This window comes from Heteronotia binoei, chromosome 12 (genome assembly GCF_032191835.1).
Source record: "Heteronotia binoei isolate CCM8104 ecotype False Entrance Well chromosome 12, APGP_CSIRO_Hbin_v1, whole genome shotgun sequence".
In the NCBI taxonomy this organism is placed as follows: domain Eukaryota; kingdom Metazoa; phylum Chordata; class Lepidosauria; order Squamata; family Gekkonidae; genus Heteronotia; species Heteronotia binoei.
Window position 1 is genome coordinate 64,999,639 of NC_083234.1, and position 20,584 is coordinate 65,020,222.

General features: G+C 46.0%; 1 protein-coding gene across 1 annotated transcript in view; it reads right to left on the reverse strand.

Annotated features, from left to right (window-relative positions):
- ASTN2 (astrotactin 2) overlaps positions 1–20,584 on the reverse strand; it is an 899,029-nt gene that overhangs the window by 197,762 nt on the left and 680,683 nt on the right. Inside the window, exon 17 of the mRNA XM_060250629.1 lies at positions 17,527–17,792. Within this exon, the coding sequence (XP_060106612.1) occupies positions 17,527–17,792 (266 nt within the window). The remainder of the gene's footprint in view (positions 1–17,526; positions 17,793–20,584) is intronic.

The window sequence follows — 20,584 nt, forward strand, 5'->3', positions numbered from 1 at the left end:
CAATAAAATAAACACAATTCATCAGTGTGCTATCCCACAGTCTTCCTTAAAATATTCAGATGCCGGTCAGTTGTATGCCAACCGGAAGAGGACTGTCTTACAGGCCCTGCGGAACTGCCCAAGGTCCCGCAGGGCCCTCACCTCTTCCGGCAGCTGGTTCCACCAGCAAGGGGCTGTGATCGAAAAAACCCTGTCTTTAGTTTACTTCAGACGGGCCTCCTTTGGCCCGGGGATTGTAAGGAGATTTTGAGAACCCGATCTCAGTACTCTCTGATTAGATGATTAGATTAGATAATTTTATTTGTATCCCGCCCTCCCCGCCGAAGCAGGCTGAGGGCGGCTAACAACATCATACAAATTTCAATTATACAAAGAAAGCAAAAAACACAAAATTACATTTAAGCATTAAAATTCTGATTAGGTTTAAAAATTAATTAATTAAGTTAATAAAAGTGCTAATACTGTTCTTTTAGGATGGCGGTTATCATTAGCAATTTCTTTCTTCGTCAGCAAAAGCCAGTCGGAAGAGGAAGAACATATGGGGAGAGGTATATCTTTAAGATGTGGGTAGGGTAGGGTATATCTTTAAGATGTAAGAACTGCATTTAATAGCTCACATTAGCCTGATCTCATTAGAGGTTGGAAGCTACATAGGCACAATCATGGTTAGTACTTGGACGGCAGACCGCCAAAGAAGTCTGAGGTTGCTACACAAAGGAAGGCAACGACACACCAACTTAGCTTCTCTCTCACTCTGAAAACCTCTTGAGAGGCTGTCATAAGTTGGTTGCAACTTGAAGACACTTAATTAATACATAAAATAATTAAACAGTTCAATAAGAACATCAAAATGCACACAACAATAGAACCAAGAAGAATGGCCAATAATATTTAGGGGTGGGGGATGCCATACAAAACAAAAAAGGCTTCACCCTCTAGTGGAAGACAATAGAGGGAAACAGATAAATCTTCCTGGGGAGGGAGTTCCAAAATTTTGGTGCAGTAACTGAGAAAGCCCTTTTCTAGGTCACCATCCATATAACTAGCTTCAGATGGTGGTGGAATCTGAATCAGGCCCTTCAAACATGACCACAGTGGACAGGTTCATATGGGAAGAAGGTGGTCTTCCCTTATGACAAAGTGGTCATCTATTCTTTTCAAGGGTTTATGTATAATTTCCACATGAAAAATACAATATATAAGGTAGAAGGTTTCTGGCCTAGCTTTCTCCTTGACATAGATAAGATGTAATCTGTGAATACAGAAAACTTCTGTCTATCTGTCTGCCTATCTGTCTCTCTGTCTATCCATCCATCCATCATCTAGATATATATCTAGATCTACCTGTAGACTAAAATGGCAAAGTCCAGACCAGGGGTGCCCAAACTTGCTTAAAGTAAGAGCCACACAGAATAAACATTAGATGTTTGAGAGCTTCAAGACATGAATATCGATGTTTGAGAGCCACAAGATGGAAGGGAGGGAGGGAGGGAGGGAGGGAGGGAGGGAGGGAGGGAGGGAGGAAGGAAGGAAGGAAGGAAGGAAGGAAGGAAGGAAGGAAGGAAGGAAGGAAGGAAGGAAGGGAGGGAGGGAGGGAGGGAGGGAGGGAGGGAGGGAGGAAGGAAGGAAGGAAGGAAGGAAGGAAGGAAGGAAGGAAGGAAGGAAGGAAGGAAGGAAGGAAGGAAGGAAGGAAGGAAGGAAGGAAGGAAGGAAGGAAGGAAGGAAACAAACTAGATAGTGGATGGAGAGGTGGAAAAAAGCTGCTGGCTGGCTAGGCTTGGAGAAGTGATTTAAAGAGAGAAATGCCTTCTCCAAGTCAGCCAGTGGGGCAGTGGGGGCTTTGAGAGCCGCACAATATGTGTGAAAGAGCCACAGTTTGGCCCCCCCCGGTCCAGACTCACACAGAGTAAAAACAAGCCTAATGGTGTGCCTAAATGGAGACAGTATTGTGCCTTGAGAGGAATTACTCGGGGTGCTTGAGAACTGCAAGGTGACAATGAGGTTTATCAAGGGTGCTTCCTGCTAGGAGACTGGCATCTCCCAAAAAAGAAAGGTCATGCCTAGAAGGACACACAATCAAATACTTTCTTTAGGGGTACTGTTTCCTGTTAAGTGTGCAAGAGAGATCTTTGCCATACTGGCACCAAAGTTATTGGATCTCTTTTGGCAGCAGGATCCTTCATGACTGCATATGAGCACAAGGGCTTTTGGGAAGCAAGTGATGTAAGTAAATTGCTTTGTTTTATTTGCTTCCTGTTAGGTTTTGGTTTGCTTGTGCATATCCACATTACATGTTTCAAGAAATTTTACAAGCCATCCTAGGAGCTATTTTGGAACAGAAGAAGAATAGGCCAGATATACTCTTTAAAAATAGGAGCCCTGCGGCACAGAGTGGTAAACTGCAGTATTGCAGTCTGAGCTATGCTCATGAACTGAGTTTGATCTCGGTGGAAGCTGGGTTCAGATAGCCAACTCCAGGTTGACTCAGCCTTCCATCCTTCCGAGGTTGGTAAAATGAGTACCAAGCTTGCTGGGGGCAGTGTGTAGATGACCGGGGAAGGCAATGGCAAACCACCCCGTAAAATGTTTGCCATGAAAACTTCGTGATGTGACTTCACCTCAGGGGTCGGTAATGACTCTATGCTTGCACAGAGGGCTACTTTTACTCTTTTAAAAAGGCTGCAGTCTAGAGCAGTCCAAATGAGAATAACTTAAGATGAGGCACTTCATGCTTTCTAGTAAAATGCAAGAAGTTGGTTTGTGGCACAATAAGATACTTTTAAAGAGCTGTCAGCCTGCTGGTGCGAAAGAAGGTTATGGAAAAACCAGGAGCTCGCAGAGGTGAGAAGGTTTAGTGTTCCAAGTGGCTTTCCAGAGGCAAGGAAGACCGGATGTTCAGAAACAAGGAATTCCTCTTAAGAACCGCACATTTACCCAAAGAGCAGCTTGTGCTTCTTCGGATGTCACTGAGGTATTTGGTGGCGATCACAATGTTTTTTCTACCAGTTGTAAGGGAGGACTGTTAAATGTTGATGAGGGAATTAAAAAACAAAACGAGAGCAGGATGAAAGGATGATGTAACCTGAACAAATGAAAGAACGGAGTCGGTGATGTTCCTGCCACTCAGAGTCATCACCAAGAGCGACAAGCACCATGTTCCTTGGCCATGTATATACACGAGTAACGTACAAGTAAAGACTGGAAGTTCAGACCTTGCCGACAGAGGCTCACACTGGGCCAGACTGGGCTGCACATTTATAAACTCAAGGTTCATTATAAGTGCCCTGGTTCCTGGCACTCTGCACACCCAGATGGACACTAGGCCTGCTTCTGGCAAGAGCTGGTCCTCGCAAACCTGTCATCTGTTCTTGTGAGGCTCTGGCTTTTCCTGCAAGCTTTGGCCTCTGCCTTACATTCATGCTTCATCTCTGCCTTAATTTCATATATCTGAGACAGCACTCAAATTATGGAAGAAAAGGCAGGGGGCTTCATTAAATCGACAAGACTTCCCCCCCCGGTCCCATTCAGCTTCAGTACCACTCACTGCTCTTTATAAGCCACACGCCCTAGCATTTTCCCCCTACGCAGTGCTGCACAAATTCTTAATATGAAATGCATTCAATTATGCCAAAAAATAGGGAAGGGCTGTCTGCAGTAATAATCCTCTTCCTCTTTGGTCTCACTATGCTTGTGAGAAGTGAGGTCCAGAGGGGAGAACCAACAATGCCAGGCAAAAACTGCAATGGTCTACAGGATGGACGACATCAGACAACACAGATGCATACTGGGCTATTCTGTTCACTCACCAGACTCCCATAGCTAGTGAACTGCCCGCAGCAGCCTGTCTCCTGCCCAGAGCATCGAAACATCACCAGGGGCCTCATTTCTGGCCTGGAATCAGGCCTCCTCTTGCACTCATAATACTAGAAGAGAATTTGCTGGGATCTGTTATTTTTTTTTCCATCTCCCCTTCTGGATAATCACAAAATAAGGCCGCCAGGTTGATGGCAGCCCTGGTGCTATGCCATAGCTTCATAGGGCAGAAGAGAAAAAAAAATGGGGTAGGTAGGGGAAATGGTGTCATTCTAAGCACAACATCGCTTCCAGCAAGAAGCCAGAAGTAACATCATCATGACAGGTGACACTCTAGGGTTCCCCCGAAACTCTATGTTTTACAAACAAAATAAGAGCTTTGGAGGGCTCCCAGAATATTGCTCTGACACATTCATCTCACTTCTAGCTTTACACTAGAAGTGACATTGCATGTTGAAGTGATGTACTTTTGAATGTCCCCATTCCCAGAAACCTGTAGGTTGCCGTTGCTAGGCTTGCAACACCATCGCAAAAGCAAACAGACCAGGTAGGCCTCTCGTTTCTTATGGCAAAAAAGTTCTGTCCCTTTCTTGTTCAGCCCAAACAGACACAGAGACTGACCTGATGCAGCCCCCGAGAGGTTTTAAAACAGTGAGACCAATTTTCCACTCACCTTACGCCACTCTCAAGCGCCTCTTCTCAGTGGGGATTCTCTCAGATTTCACCGGGGCTGCAAACAGAAACCTCTAAAAACCAGTTTCTGTTTGCCATGAGAAAAAGCCGACGCTAGCTGCAGCCCTGGGGCAGATAGTGTGAAATCGGAGAGAAGCCCCGCTGAGAAGAGGAGCTTGGGAGCAGGGTAAAGCGAGTGGGAAATCGGTGAGAGGCACTTTCTACATGGCTAGAATGTTCCCTCAGCCAGTTTATGCCATAGGAACAGAGAGAGGCCTCTTGTGGTGAAGCGATTAACAGGAAGGAGTATGAACAGGAAGGAGCATTAGACAGGAAGGACAGGAAGGAGTATGGCCAGGAAGGAGTATTAGACAAGAAGGACAGGAAGAAGTATGTACTGGAAGGAGTATCAGACCAAAGTGACCACATGTGGAGAGAGCAACAGGTAGCCCACCAGCTGGCTAAAGAAAGATCCTCCCTGGGGTCATAAAATGAGTGGACAGAATTAAAAAAAAAAAACACAAGCAAACAAAATGAGAGACTGGGCTGTTCTCCTTAGCCAGTCACACAGCCACAGAGAGAAGGGTTGGAGAGACCTAGGTGTTGGGAAGTAGAGTAAAAAGGTAAAAGGTTGTCTCCCGTGAAAGCATTCAGTCCTTACTGACTCAAGGGGTGATGTTATATCACGACGTTTTCTTGGCAGACTTTTACGGGGTGGTTTGCCATTGCCTTCCCCAGTCATCTACACTTTACCCTCAGCAAGCTAGGGACTCATTTGACCGTAGGGTTGCCAATCCCCAGGTGGGAGCAGGGGATCCCCCGGTTTGGAGACCCTCCCCCCGCTTCAGGGTCGTCAGAAAGAGGGGGGAGGGGAGGGAAATGTCTGCTGGCAACTCTATTATTCCCTATGGAGATTTATTCCCATAGAAAATCATGGAGAATTGATCTGCGGGTATCTGGGGCTCTGGGTGGGCTGTTTTTTGGGGCAGAGGCACCAAATTTTCAGTATAGCATCTAGTACCTCTCCCCAAAATACCCCCCAAGTTTCAAAAGGATTGGACCAGGGGTCCAATTCTATGAGCCCCAAAAGAAGGTGCCCCTATCCTTCATTATTTCCTATGGAAGAAAGGAATTGAAAAGGTGTGCCGTCCCTTTAAATGTGATGGCCAGAACTCCCTTGGAGTTCATTTATGCTTGTCACACCCTTGCTCCTGGCTCCGCACCTAATGTCTCCTGGCTCCACCCCCAAAGTCTCCTGGCTCCACCCCCAAAGTCCCCAGATATTTCTTGAATTGGACTTGGCAACCCTATTTGACCGCCCCCGGAAGGATGGAAGGCTGAGTCAACCTTGAGATGGCTACCTGAATCCAGCTTCCACTGGTATCGAACTCAGGTCGTGAGCAGAGTTCGAACAGCAGTACTGCGGCTGGCCACTTTGCACCACTGGGCTCCTATAGGGTGATAGAGTACAGGACCCTTAAACAGAGGAAGGGAGCAAATCTTGGCTGCCTCTGCAAGAACAGCCAAGGCGGGCCCATGATAAGATGGACAGGACCAGGAGTGTCCTGCCCCCCCCCCCCGCCTCCCCTAACAGTGATCTGACCACTGCATCCTGAGTCAATCCTGGGTTAGTCTGCTACACAATCATGCCAAAGCAAAACAAAGCCAACATCTGGGAGGCCAAAGGCATCCCGTCTCGTCTCCTCCTCAACTGGCTCCCTTCAGCGGTGCTGGATCCTGTGGTTTCTCCCCAGAAGAAAACATGTCTTGCGCACCAGCAGCCCTCCTATTAACAGACATGAAGAGGGGAAAGGCTTGGATCCTTGCCTCATACTGGTACTCGGGAGACCTGACTCATTTTCTTTTCCACAGTAGTGACTGCGAGCGCCTACTGGGGCTCCTTGCTGCCTGTTATGAATTACCCTGGATTGACTCTGAAGTCATTGGGATCTCTCTCAGCCAGATGAGAGCGAAGGGAAGGGAAGGGAAGGGAAGGGAAGGGAAGGGAAGGGATGGGATCCTGGAGGAAAAGTCTGGAGAGGAAGAATGTGAGGAGCAAAGAAATGGGGGGGGGGGAGACACAAGACACTGAAATAAAGCCATTTTCTTTTCTTTTTTTAAGATAAAGAGGGAAGAAACAGCAGAACTAACTGTGGAAAAGAGGGAAAAAATAGATCAGATTTTTGGGGGAGGTGGGGGGGAACCTTCTCCAAGGTTTTAGCTTCTTTAAAATAGCTGAATTGTCATGATATCAGACAGAAAAATAAAGAAAATAATAATAAGATTAAAGTGAGTCCTGCTCACATTTTCCATCTAAAAAATAACTAGTATTAAGAAGAAGACTGCAGATTTATACCCCGCCCTTCTCTCTGAATCAGCGACTCAGAACAGCTTACAATCTCCTATATCTTCTCCCCCTGCAACAGACACCCTGTGAAGTGGGTGGGGCTGAGAGGGCTTTCACAGCAGCTGCCCTTTCAAGGACAACCTCTGCTAGAGCTATGGCTGAACCAAGGCCATTCCAGCAGGTGCAAGTGGAGGAGTGAGGAATCAAGCCCGGTTCTTCCAGATAAGAGTCCGCACACTTAACCACTACACCAAACTGGCCCTCAGACCTATATGTCATGGCACCTAGGCTACACTGCATGCAGCCATGTCTAAGTTTATGCTGTTTTCATTGCATGGAAGCAAAAACATTTGCTCAGGAAAGTCCCTGGGATTTCCTGGGCACTGGGAAAAAAATAGGGCAGCCAATCCATTGGTTGGGGAGATAATGTGAAGAAAGCACACAGATTAAGCACACAAACCCTGAAAGAAAGCTAGCCCCACACCGTCAGATAAGCTGCAACCAATGAGATAGCTTGAAGAAAAATTGCTGCCAGCTGCACACCTGTGAAAGATGTGTCCAGCCTTACTGATGACATGAACTAATTGCGGGGGGGGGGGGGGGGGACCAATTCTGTGAGCTGGATGCTGGACAGATCTATGTCAGAGGATTGTCATTTAAAAAGGCTATACCTGCCGGTTTGGTTCAGTCTGTTCATTGGTCACAAACAAGGAGAAGTTTTCCGTTTATCCATTCAGATTCTCACAAACAGTTCAAGATTGTTCATCAGGTTGCCCTTCGCATATGCAAACAGCACACCACCACATAGGGTTTCACGTGTGTGCCTTCTCTCACAGCCTATGGCAGTCCTGCTTTGTTCTCCCTGGCCCCACTTATTGCCGCATGTTGCTTGGCAGCAATTCGTATAAATGTGTCATGAGCAAATCAATCAGGCAGCCAACCATTAGAAACTGCATACTGTATTTTTTTTTTTAAAACTCTTACTGTTTAAGGACATAAGAAAAGCCCCGCAGGATCAAACCAGTGGTTCATCTAGTCCAGCATCCTGTCTTTACACAGTGACCAACCACAGTTTAAGTTTGTGTCATTTAACGCATGCACATTTTTGCAGTTATTATGGAAACTATTATGGAAAGTCAGATGCTGAAGATCAACGTTCCCTCTGAGCTGCAGAGTCCTCTGAGCAGAAATTCTACTTTGTGAGCTACTGGTATTACCGCTGTGAACTACTGGCGTTAAAGTTGTGAGCTACTGCATAAATTATTGTGATCTGGGGCTATTTTTCCTGAGCTAAGACAAAAGTGTGTGAGCTGGAGGCTAAAAAGCTGTGAGCTAGCTCACACTAACTCAGCTTAGAGGGAACAGTGCTGGAGACGAAGCTCAAATACTTTGGCCACCCAATGAGAAGGGAGCACTCACTGGAGAAGATCCTGATGCTGGGAAAGATAGAAGGCAAAAGAAGAAGGGGACGGCAAAAGATGAGATGGCTGGACAGCGTTACTGATGTAACTAACATGAATTTGAGTGGATGTTAGAGGATAGTGGAAGACAAGAGGGCCTGGCATGACTTAGTCCATGGGGACACAAAGAGTCGGACTCGACTGTGTGACTCAACAACAAAAACTGTCTATGCCCCTGGATATAACAGTCTTAACTACTGTGTAGATCCCAAAGCCCCAAGGGAATGAAGAGCCACAGCTATGTGGACCTTCAAACCTCTTTGATGGTTGTTCCAGACAGATGGTGAACAGGCAAATCTATAAGATGTTTGGCTCACAGATGATGAGAACTGTCCAACATGCTATGTTCATCTATTCAACATGGTTACCATGTAGTTCATGTCTTCCCTACCCATTTAGTAACACATGCAGGCCTTGGATTCAGCAGGGGCTCACAGGAGCACAGCTCCTGAGCCTTTCTGAGGGTTCCCCCTCCTCCTCCCCACCTTCTCCATTGAATAGTAGGTGCAGCTGCATAACAATCCCTGGATGATTGACTCCACCATCTATTTTTCTACAAAGCAACCCCTGAACACATGAATAGCTCATGCCAAACACAACTTTTCCATAGTGATACATTTGTGAGAATCAATTCAAAAGTCATCCCATGGATGCAAAATTAAATGTTTGAACTCATTCATTAGGATAGACAAAGGGAGGAGAGGAAGGGAAGGAGGTCTGGATATATTATATGAGATATCAGGTAATGGGTAACCCAGTTTTGTTTTGCTATAGGAACAAAACAAACAAAAAATGTAAGCATCTCCAGTTGACGGCTTCTAATATTTCTTTGCTGCTAGACAAAACTCTGCCAAAAAAGTGTGATCTTCCACTTTAGTGAAAGATCAGGATATGCATCGGGGACCAGAGATCCAGGTCTGCAACAAAAGCTGCTGATGAAAGCAAGGAAGACACTCTGTTCCCCTTAGCAGGGGTGTGAGCACACAAAGAACTATTTTGACATGGGAAGAGACTGACCTTGGCACACATATGTCGGTGCGCATGTCCAGCAGGTGCAGGGAGGAGATATCTGCATTAAAGTCTCTATAGAGGAAAACTGTTTTTGTTATTCATAGCCTCAGCACAACTTAGTAATTATGGGATGGGTTCCAGCTACACACGGTACAACACCCCCCCCCCCCCATTTGAAAATGAAATAAATGGATGCCAAAAGCACACGCATTCCACATCCAGCACACATAAGCACTCTAGATCTGGGTTTTCCAACAGGTAGCTCATTAGCTACCAGTAACTTGCTGGCTGTCCCCTAGATGAACCACAAGAAAAGATTTCAAAGAGATCTGCTCTTGTCTTTTCTTTTTTTTTACTTCTTTTATTTCATAATACTTTCCCCTCTCTGTGCTACTTAGCCAATAACTTCATTTCAGGTGTTGTTCCTAGTTCATGTTCTCTTCCTAGGACAGAACAAAACTTGGTAATGTGCTGGAAGAGAGGGGAATCACTCAGAATATCTTTTTTTTTTTTTTTGGGGGGGGGGTTACTTAGAAGTAGCTTTCATTAAAGAAAAGTTTGGGGATTGAAGCTCTAAATGACAGGCAAGGTGGTGGGGATGGAGATCAGAGGCCAGACATAACTTTATTTATTTGGAATTTACAGTCTTGGGGAAGGGAAAAGCTACACATAGTCAGACATAGGTTGGACTTCAGAAAGGCAAACTTTGATAAACTTAGAACTATGCTGGGTAAAATCCTATGGTCAGAAAGTTCAGTATGAGCTTAGGCTGGCCAAAGATGCTAAAAACAACAAAAAAGGGTTCTTTTCTTATGTTCAGAGTAAGAAAAAGAGCAAGGACATGGTAGCCCCATTGCGAGGGCAAGAAAGTGAAATTGTAACAGGTAATGAAGAGAGGGCGGAACTGCTCAATCCTACTTTTCCTCAGTCTTTTCTTCTGAGGGAAACGGTGCTCAGCATGGCAAAAACAGAACATATAAGGAGGCTATGAAGTTCCAACCAAGGATCAGCATAGGGGTAGTACATAAACACCTAGTTTCTTTAAATGAAACTAAGTCCTCAGGGCCAGATGAATTGCATCCAAGGGTTCTAAAAGAGCTCGTGGACGTAATTTCTGAACCTCTGGCTATTATTTTTGAGAATTCCTGGAGAACAGGAGAGGTGCTGGAAGATCGGAGGCAGGCGAATGTTATCCCCATCTTCAAGAAGGGGAAAAAAGATGATCCGGGTAACTACCGACCTGTCAGCTTGACATCTATACCTGGAAAAGTTTTAGAACAAATAATCAAACAGTCAGCCCTGGAACATTTAGAAAGAATGGATGTCATTACTAAGAGCCAGCATGCGTTTCTCAAGAACAAGTCATGTCAGACTATCCTGATCTCTTTTTTTGAGAAAGTGATTACCTTGCTGGATCAGGGGAATGCTCTAGACATCGTTTATCTTGATTTCAGTAAGGCTTTTGATAAGGTTTCACATATTATCCTTGTTGACAAGTTGGTAAAATGTGGTTTGGATCCTGTTACCGTTAGGTGGATCTGTAACTGGTTGACAGATCGCACCCATGGAGTGCTTATGAATGGTTCCTCATCCTCTTGGAGAGGAGTGACAAGCGAAGTGCCTCAAGAATCTGTCCTGGGAGCTATTTTGTTCAACATCTTTATCAATTATTTGGATGAAAGAATAGAGGGAATGCTTGTTAAATTTGCAGATGATACTAAATTGGGAGGGGTTGCAAACACAGAAGAAGACAGAAACAGGATACAGGATGACCTTGACAGGCTGGAAAACTGGGCTAATATCAATAAAATGAATTTTAACAGGGATAAATGCATTTAGGTAGGAAAAATCCAATGCATGCTTATAGGATGGGGGAGACTTGTCTTAGCAGTAGTATGTGCAAAAAGGATCTAGGGGTCTTAGTGCATCATACACTGAACATGAGTCAACAGTGTGATGTGGTGGCTAAAAAGGCAAATGCAATTTTGGGCTGTATCAACAGAAGTATAGTGTCCAGATCGCGTGATGTGATGGTATCACTTTACTCTGATCTGGTAGGACCTCACCTGGAGTATTGTGTTCAGTTTTGGGCACCACATTTTAAGAAGGATATAGACAAGCTGAAACGGGTCCAGAGGAGGGCGACGAAAATGGTGAGGGGTCTGAAGACCAAGTCCTACGAGGAAAGGCTGAAGGAACTGGGGATGTTTAGCCTGGAGAGGAGGCGGCTGAGAGATGATCTGATCACCATCTTCAAGTTCTTGAAGGGCTGTCATAAAGAGGATGGTGTGGAATTGTTTTCTGTGGCCCCGGAAGGTAGGACCAGAACCAATGGGTTGAAATTAAATCAAAAGAGTTTCCAGCTCAACATCAGGAAGAACTTCCTGACCGTTAGAGCGATTCCTCAGTTGAACAGGCTTCCTCGGGAGGTGGTGGGCTCTCCTTCCTTGGAGGTTTTTAAACAGAGGCTAGATGTCCATCTGACAGTAATGAAGATCCTGTGAATGTTGGGGGAGGTGTTTGTGAGTTTCCTGCATCGTGCAGGGGGTTGGACTAGATGACCCTAGAGGTCCCTTCCAACTCTATGATTCTATAACAAACCCTCTACAAAAGCGCAGCAGTGGTCAGACCTTGGATATATAACCCCCATCTTAGGGACTGGGTAAGAGGAACAGACAACCTAAGGGAGACAAACAAGACTGCTGTACTCACTGGTGGGAGAGAACTACATACACACTGCAGGGTTTTGGGGCCAAGTTCGACATAGCAGCTTCTCCACGTAAGCCCTTTTCCAGTAACTCTCAGCTCCATGTGGATAACCACATGCCGAAATGGAATATTCAAGTGGATTTTCCAGGTAAGACCTATAAGTAGAGCCCTGCGATTTCCTGCTCATGGATCTTTCATGACAAAAAAAAAATCATTCATGAGGGATTTTCCATTCCCACATAAGGTTTTCCGCATGCATTTCTCCACAAGAAACTGTTCCAAAAGTGTTCTGGTGAAGGAAAACATGATGTCAGAAGAGGCCCTCCGTCGGCTACACCGATCACTGTCCGTAATGTTTACCCATTGTCTGCTGGCAACCTCCACAAACAAGGCAACTTCTGCCTAGGATGCCACTCAGAATCCTCTTGCCCACCCCTCACCTGGCAGGATGGGAGAGAGCGAACGCACACTTGCCCCTGCTTAAAATCAACCTTGCCCCCTTGCGTTTGTTTAATGTGCCCCATTCACACTCCCTCCCACTGCAAGTCTTCCTTTGCCAAAATGTGTAGTCTGTGCTCCCCGCCTTCGGCAGTCCCTGCAGCTGGGGCGTACTGCGGGCGAGGCCCGGAGGCTTCTACGGGGACCAATCAGTCAAGTGTCTAGTTGGTTTATTCTAGGAGCTGGCTTCCGCCACAAAGCTAAGAACAGCTCACTTTTTGCTGTGCTGCCAGGGACACCCTCCACATACCTTTTTCTGGCTAATACAGCTGATTAATTCAGGGTGGGGAGGGAGAGAGAGAGAGAGAGAAAGGGGCTAGGGAAACCTAGGATAGTTTTTAGAAGCAGATCAGACACAACAAGATGCTGTGGGGAGGAACCAAATAATCCCAAGGTTAATGTGCTTTCTGCAGCCACCGGTTCTGTGACTTAAGAGCCTAAAAACACATGTCCCTTCCCTTTCCCCAAACAATTAGTACAGAATAACAAGCAAAGACGCCTCCTTGCCTTCCCCGCCAACTCTTTTTCCACTCCTAACATTTCTCCCCACACAGAGTCATGTCCATCTTCATCTCCTCCCCACAGCTGCTGAAGACTCAGCATTCTGGGTTGCTGAAGCATCTCCTCACTAAGGCAAGGCTTCCTCTGCATGTTGTGTTCAGGGAGGGGGTTTTACGCTCCAGGTTTTACTACCCTTTGCCAAGCATCAGGTGAAGCATCTGCCATCCGATGCTTGGCAAAGAACACCAAAATTTACAGCTGATCTCCCAAAATTCAAGGCGGAGGGCTTTTCGGTGTGAGACGTTCCTTTGGCAATGCAAGATGGCAGCCAAGATCTTGCAAGGTGTTCTTCTAAGATCTTGAATGTCTAGAAACTCTGGGACATGAGAGAATATGTCTTAGACAAGGGGGTATTGAAAACAGACCTCAAGGGGAACAGGTAAGGCCCTAGGTCATGAAGGTTTTCTTTTAAGGTGAGTACCAATACCTTGAATTGAACCTGGAAATTCATTAGCAGCCCCTGAAGGAACCTCAGAACTGGAGTTACCTGAGCCCAACAACGCAACCCTGATAACATCCCTGCATTTTGTGCCAGTTGCAGTTTTGAGATAAGTCTTCAAGGGCAGCTCCACGTAAAGCATGATACTGTGTTGTTGTTGTTCAGTCGCACAGTCCAGTCTGACTCTTTGCGACCCCATGGACAAAGTCATGCCAGGCCCTCCAGACTTCCACCATCCTCCAAAATCTGCTCAAATTCATGTTTGTTACATCAGTAACGCTGTCCAACCATCTCATCTTTTGCTGTCCCCTTCTTCTTTTGCCTTCTGTATCCTAACCTTAATGGAGCACAGATCAATGAGGCCAGGTCAAGCATCTGCAAACAGTAAGTCAGCCTTCTAAATAGCTGTCCCTAAAAAAGATTTTGTTTTGCTTATGTGCACTTTTATGTCCAAATATACAAGATCCAGCAAGACTCTCAGGCTCTTAGAATATTTCTGTGAAAGTCACCCACTTAAAACAGCAGCCCTTCCAGACAGCACCACCTCTCTCTTATCCAGATTCATCTTCAGTTTGTTCTTTCTTAGCCATTTGACACCCACACTAAGATTCTGGGCTAGGATAGAAAGCTGCTGATGGTGGCTTACTTAGATTAAAATACAGCTGGAGGGTCATCAACAGATGACAACCTACTCCAAAACTGTGAACAACTGCTAAGAGGCCTTGGGAAAAGGAAAGGTCCCCTGTGCAAGCACCAGTCATTTCTGACTCTGGGGTGACGTTGCTTTCACAATGTTTTCACGGCAGACTTTTTACAGGGTGGTTTGCCATTGCCTTCCCCAATCATCTACACTTTCCCCCCAGCAAGCTGGGTACTCATTTGACCGACCGCAGAAGGATGGAAGGCTGAGTCAACCTTGAGCCAGCTACCTGAAACCAGCTTCTGCTGGGATCGAACTCAGGTCATGAGCAGAGCTTAGGACTGCAGTACTGCAGTTTTAACACTCTGCGCCAAGGGGCTCCTAAGAGGCCTTATATAGATATTAAACAACACAGCGCCCCCCCCCCCCCCAATATCAGCTTCTGAGGAGATGATTCAGCATCGCCCACTGCAACCTCCTTTGGTGGTCTGATAGAAAAGACCGGAACCATCTCAGCACTGGCCAACCGTGGTATCTCCATGGTCTGCTGTATCCAAAGCTGCTGCTAGATCTAACAACAGACAAGTTCCCCTTGATCATCTGGAGGTGGAGATCATCCACAAGTGCCACTAAAGCCATTTCTCTCCTGAACCCAGGCCTGAAGCCAGACTGAAAGGCTCAAAGGCAGACATCTCACCCAAGTATTTCTGGAACTGCTCTGTCACTGGATTCTTATCTTTATTCTGTCACTACACATTTAACAAGTTTCCCCAGAAAGGGAAGGTTTGTTCACATATGCATACATTCCACCTCTCCAAAGGAGCTCAAGAGAAGAAATTATGTCCCCAAAGCATTAAGCAGCAATCAGTTAAACAGACTAAAAATACTAAGGCTAAAATTCTAAGTACACTTTAAAAGGAATAAGTTCTACCAAACTCAGCAGGATTTACTTTAGAGTATACATGTTTAACATTGCATAAAGCTTAGTCCACAATAAATTTGGACAGCTCAAATTAGAATAAAATCCCTTTAAGACCAACAAAGTTAATTCTGGGTATAAGCTTTTGAGTGCAAAAACCTACACCCAGAATTAAACTTTGTTGGTCTTAAAGCTGCCACTGGATTCACGCTTTGTTCTGTTGCTTCAGGACAACATGGCTACCCACCTGGTTCAGCCTTTCACACAATGGTCCTCTGGGTCTAAATGGCCCACCCAGTCCCAGCTCCTTCACCTTCCCTCCATCAGTTCCAGCTTTCACAAGAAGCCTGTGCAAGACAGGCTTCCCCCATGGCTGAGCAAGTCCCAGCTCCTCCAACTCATTCTCTTGCCAAAGAAAGAGCAACATCAAAGGGTTATCAGCTAGCGAAGACTAACAGCAAAACATTGGAAGGGTTGCCGGAGAGACCTGGGCACCACACAGAAACCACAGCATTTCCATTTTTGATACTCATCTTTAATAGGATTTCATTGCACATATATATTTTTTTAAACCACTGAGAGCCTCCTGGGGCTAGAAAGTGGGATATACCCCTTGATGTAAAACAAAATAACACAGTTCCTAATTTCTTGGAAATCCTGGAACCTGGCAGCTAAAATGACACAAACCGCAGAGACTTGTGCACATAACGCTTTGTTAGAACCACTGCTTTTGATCACAGAAATGGTGTTTCTTTGGGGCGGGAGAGAGACCAAGCTGACATGAAGGCCGTCTTCTAAGCTTTGTAAAAGGGAAGGGTGCATGACCAGGAAGGCTAACTGGGTGCCAAATGCTGGGGGCCAGACTGAAACACTCAAAGGCAGAGTCAATTATTCAACCATCTTTTTTTAAAAGATATTTCCAAGCAGCATTCATAGCGTATTTGCTGCTGAAGCGACTGTCAAGGATAGCCATTAAAAACAACAACTAATGGTACAAACTATAAAATCAACCGGCAGTAAAAAATGGCAAGATAAACTTGCAGCAATCAGCATTTAGAACAAAATAATTTAGTAAACCAACCAACCAAACTGGGGGGGGGGGGAATAAAGTGCCCCCCGCCTGTGTTCCCTCTAAGCTGAATTCATGTGAGCTGACTCACAGGTTTTTAGCCTCTGGCTCACACATTTTTGTCTTAGCTCAGCCTGTTCAGGAAGAATGGCCCCAGAGCACACTAATGTATGCAGTCACTCACAACTTTAATGCCAGTAACTCACAAAGTAGAATTTTTGCTCACAAGAGGGAACATTAAAGTGTAACATGCTTGTCATCAGGTAAATCTCTGTAGGGAGGTGACTCTAGACAAGAGATGCCACCATAGAAACAGCCCTGTCTTTGACACTCGCCCATCTTTCGTCTAACAGCATGCTGAATGGAGCACAGCCACTAAAGCCGAAGGTTGTACGTGGTGATACAAGTGATCAGCAGCCAAAAGTGAAACACCTAAACCTGAGGAGCTGATGGACTAAAATGCATGAGAGTCATGAGCAGGAGGGGAGAAAGATGGAGATTAATATTGAGAGGAGAAAGAATGCTTGCTTGGAGATCAGTTGCTCCCCCCACACACCTGACTGGACTGCTGGAGAGAAGGGGTTAAAAATCAACAGGCACAATAAGGAATGAGATGGGGGGTGCTGGGGCGGGGCGGGGGGAGCAGCTCAGTCCAGTATGCATGGGTGGCCCTACCTCCACTCAGTGGGATGCTTTCCAGACCTGCAGTTTGCTCAGCCTGTCCCACCCACAGCTGCTGCACACGCTGGCTTCTTCCAAGGCCTTTAATCAAGGGCAGGTTGCAGTTTTAAGAAGTGACTTTAAACAGATCTGTCATTTTTGGACTGAGGATTGGGAGGGAGATCAGAGGTGGAAGACAGGAAATAAATCTACATAGAATTAACATTTAAAGCTCCTTCAGTGTTTTGCAAGAGAGGCAGAAAAAAGTGAGCCAAAGCCCTCAGGATGGGTCACTGAGACACTATGCTTGCACCTGTCAGTATAACACTGACCTCCAGTGGCCAGCAGGGGGCAAGTCCCAAAGGATCTCCCTTTTGTGCCTGTAGTGAGAGAGCAATCCAAGGTTCAGAGAGCTAATGGGATCTGGGTTCCATATCCTGCTTTTAAGCTTCTAAATCTCCAGCACGGCCAAAGTTACTCGAACATCTTTTCTCAAAGAATGCCACAGTCTTTTATGAAATGGGTTATTTCCAGTCCCCACCCCCAGCACAAGCAACCAGCAGATACGCTGGATTTTAATCATTTGTTTTGATTTTTTTTTTTAAAAAAAATTAATAATAATAGAGAAATAGAGATGGGGCTGGGACACAGCAATGCCCAGTGTGCTATGACATCAAGAAGTTACGAGCGTGCCCTCAAGTATCTCTCTATGGTGCATCACAACTCACCTCCCTGGTTTCATTGTCCTGGATCAGTGTGTACAGGGGGACCACGCGATTAATCTCCAGAAGCACGGGCATCGGACTGAGCTGCTCTTTGCCTGGGCGCCGGCACAAGTGGCATGTGGAGGGGCAGCGCCCTTTTTCTTCGCAGCGGATCTCCACACCTGTGATCAGTTGGTCGTCCGACAGCATCTGGGCGGACAGCAGGCCTGACAGGTACGTGATGAATGGCATGGACTTCAGCTCCTTCTTGTTGCCAAGTTCTGTTGTTTCTGGTTTTGAGCAAGGAAGGGCCGGGGGGGGGGAGGAGAAAGAAAGCAACTGATAAAATTTTGGCTCCAAGGACTGCCTGCCAAACTAATACATGAACTCTACCACTCTGTGCCGTGTGCTCCACAGACTGCTCACTCTGCATATATACAGGGGGGGCAAAGGGCTTCTGACAGCCAGCTTGGTGTAGCAATTAGAGTGTTGGACTAGGATCTGAGAGACCTGGGTTTGAATCCCCATTCTGCCATGGAAGCTTGCTGGGCAGCCTTGGGCCGGTCACACACTCTCAGCCTAACCCACCGCATGGGTGTGAGGATAAATTGGAGGGGAGGAGAATAATATAAGCCCCTTCAGGTCCCCACTGGAGAGAAAGGCAAGATACAAACAAAGGTTGAAAATAATAATAAAGAACAGGCAGCTTTTCTACAGCTCTAAGACACCCTAAATGTCTAAATGAATCATGTCCCCTCCCTTTAAACGATTAGGCTGGGAAATCAAAGTTTTGAGAGCCTATCCTAAGGGCAATATGCATTAGAAAGGAGCAGGGTTTGAATGCTGCCACAGAGCTTCCCTTTCTGATTTTCTGTGTGGTCAAGGTTTATCCTGCACTGTCCAGTCTGCTAATTAAGATCCTCTGCCCAAACCCTGCTCTATCCTCACCTGCAGAGGTGAAGTGGGTGGCCAACTAGAGACAGGGTTGTCTTAGTAGTGGCTCCTCCCGTTTGGAATTCCCTCCGACTTGGAACACCCTTGATAGTTTAAGGATGGAAAGGCTCTAAATGAGATGCTGACAGAAAAAGAAGCCAAGGCCATCACACGATCTACCTACTGTCTTATCTTGTTTTCCTCCAAGGAGCTCAGGACAGATTGCATTGGTCTTCTTTGGAATGCAGCCTCTCAGCAACCCTCTGAAGGAGGCTAGACTGAGCGAGTATATTTGGCCCAAGGTTACATAGTGACCTTGATGGCAGAGGAAGGATTTGAATCAGGGTCTTCCTAAACCTTTGCAATGGCAAACCACCCTGTAAAAAAAGTCTGCCGTGAAAACGTTGTGAAAGCAACGTCACCCCGGAGTCGGAAACGACTGGTGCTTGCACAGGGGACCTTTCCTAAACCTAGTCTGAAACTCTAATCCCTACACTACACTGGCTCTTAAAAGCTTGTTGCAGAATGCCTGCATTAACTGACTACAGAAGTCTGTTACCACCAGAATTAGTTCTTGAAGGAGTTTAAGACATTGACCAAGGCTCTCACATGTCATGCTCTGTAGCTCTTCAGCAATGGGAGTTGCCAACTAGGCTAAAATGCATGCAACATTTATTCATCTCTATAGCCTTTGGAGGCTACAAGGGAGTCCATTTCCTGTAACCTCACTACTCTGCCTGGCTATCAGTAAAAGTCAGCATGACCTGGATCAAAAGCACTGCAGAAAAACCTCACAAATCCCAACAGACCCAACATTGAGAGCCAGTTTGGTGTAGTGATTAAGTGTGCGGACTTTTATCTGGGAGAACCAGGTTTGATTCCCCACTCCACTTAAAACTGCTGGAATGGACTTGGGTCAGTCATAGTTATCGCAGGAATTGTCTTTGAAAGGGCAGCTGCTGTGAGAGCTATCTCAGCCCCACCCACCTCACAGGGTGTCTGTTGTGGGGGAGGAAGATAAAGGAGATTGCAGTCTTCTTCTTTCACTGGGATTAAAGCAAGATTAATTACAGAAAATAAACAGAACAAACCTATCGAAGGAGTCTCCGGAGAAAGCAACCAATGCAGATCCAAGAAAGGGGATGAACAATTGGAGTGGGTTACCAAAGGGATTATGCTCTTGAAAGGTGGCTAAAATCAGAGAGGAGGGAACACAAATGTTGGCCATCCTCTGGGGTTGTCAATCTCCAGAATTATAGAACTCTTCCACAATTACAACTTATCTCCAGACATTACAGACCAGTTCCCCAGGAGAAAATGGTTGCTCTGGAGGAGGGATTCTCTGGCTTCATACCCTGCTGAGGTCCCTCCCCTCCCCAAACCTCACCATCTCCAGGCTCCAGGAATAGCTCAACCTAGAGTTCGCAGCCCTGTCATGCTTCCATAATATTTCTCTGCACCTGGTGACTTTAATTTTTTTTTTACAAAAAAATAATACATTTTAGCTTTTGCCTAGATTTCATTTTACAACTCATGTCTGAAATGGACCCCTACATTCCAGACAACAACACTGCAAGATGCAATGGGAAGCAGAAGACCCAGCTTGGGCGGGGGTGGAGTTGGAGCTTAGGAGGGGAGCTGGGAAGGACAGCTAGATCCTGAGTGATGGACAGGTAGCGCTGAAACCCTTTGTCAGTGAGCTGGTTGGCAGGCACTGCAAGTGGTCAGTCTCACAAGTGAACCTGGGCTTGAACTGCGTATGGGTGACATCCCCAGATATATTTGGCACCAACGTTCAAGGCAGAAGGAATGAGAGCTACAGTTGGGAAGCTGTTTAAAACCCATTTGGATGTACAGCTGGAGACAGATGTTTTGGCACATCCCTCAAGGCTTATGGGAGACCACGTGCCTAATTATTGATTAGATCTCTAGTCTGTTCCTTTCCTATGGCTTGGGGTTGCCACATGTCTATATACAGGATTAGACAAAGCTGGAGATGGGTTTGGCAGATCCATTTCTTCTCTTCTCTCTGCTCTGCTTTAAAAACGCAGGGGGGAGGAATTCTTACAATAGTACAAGAAGCATACAATAGTGGGGAACTGAAGCCCACCCCCTGCAAACTTGACCTTTTCTCTGTATGTCACTCCAG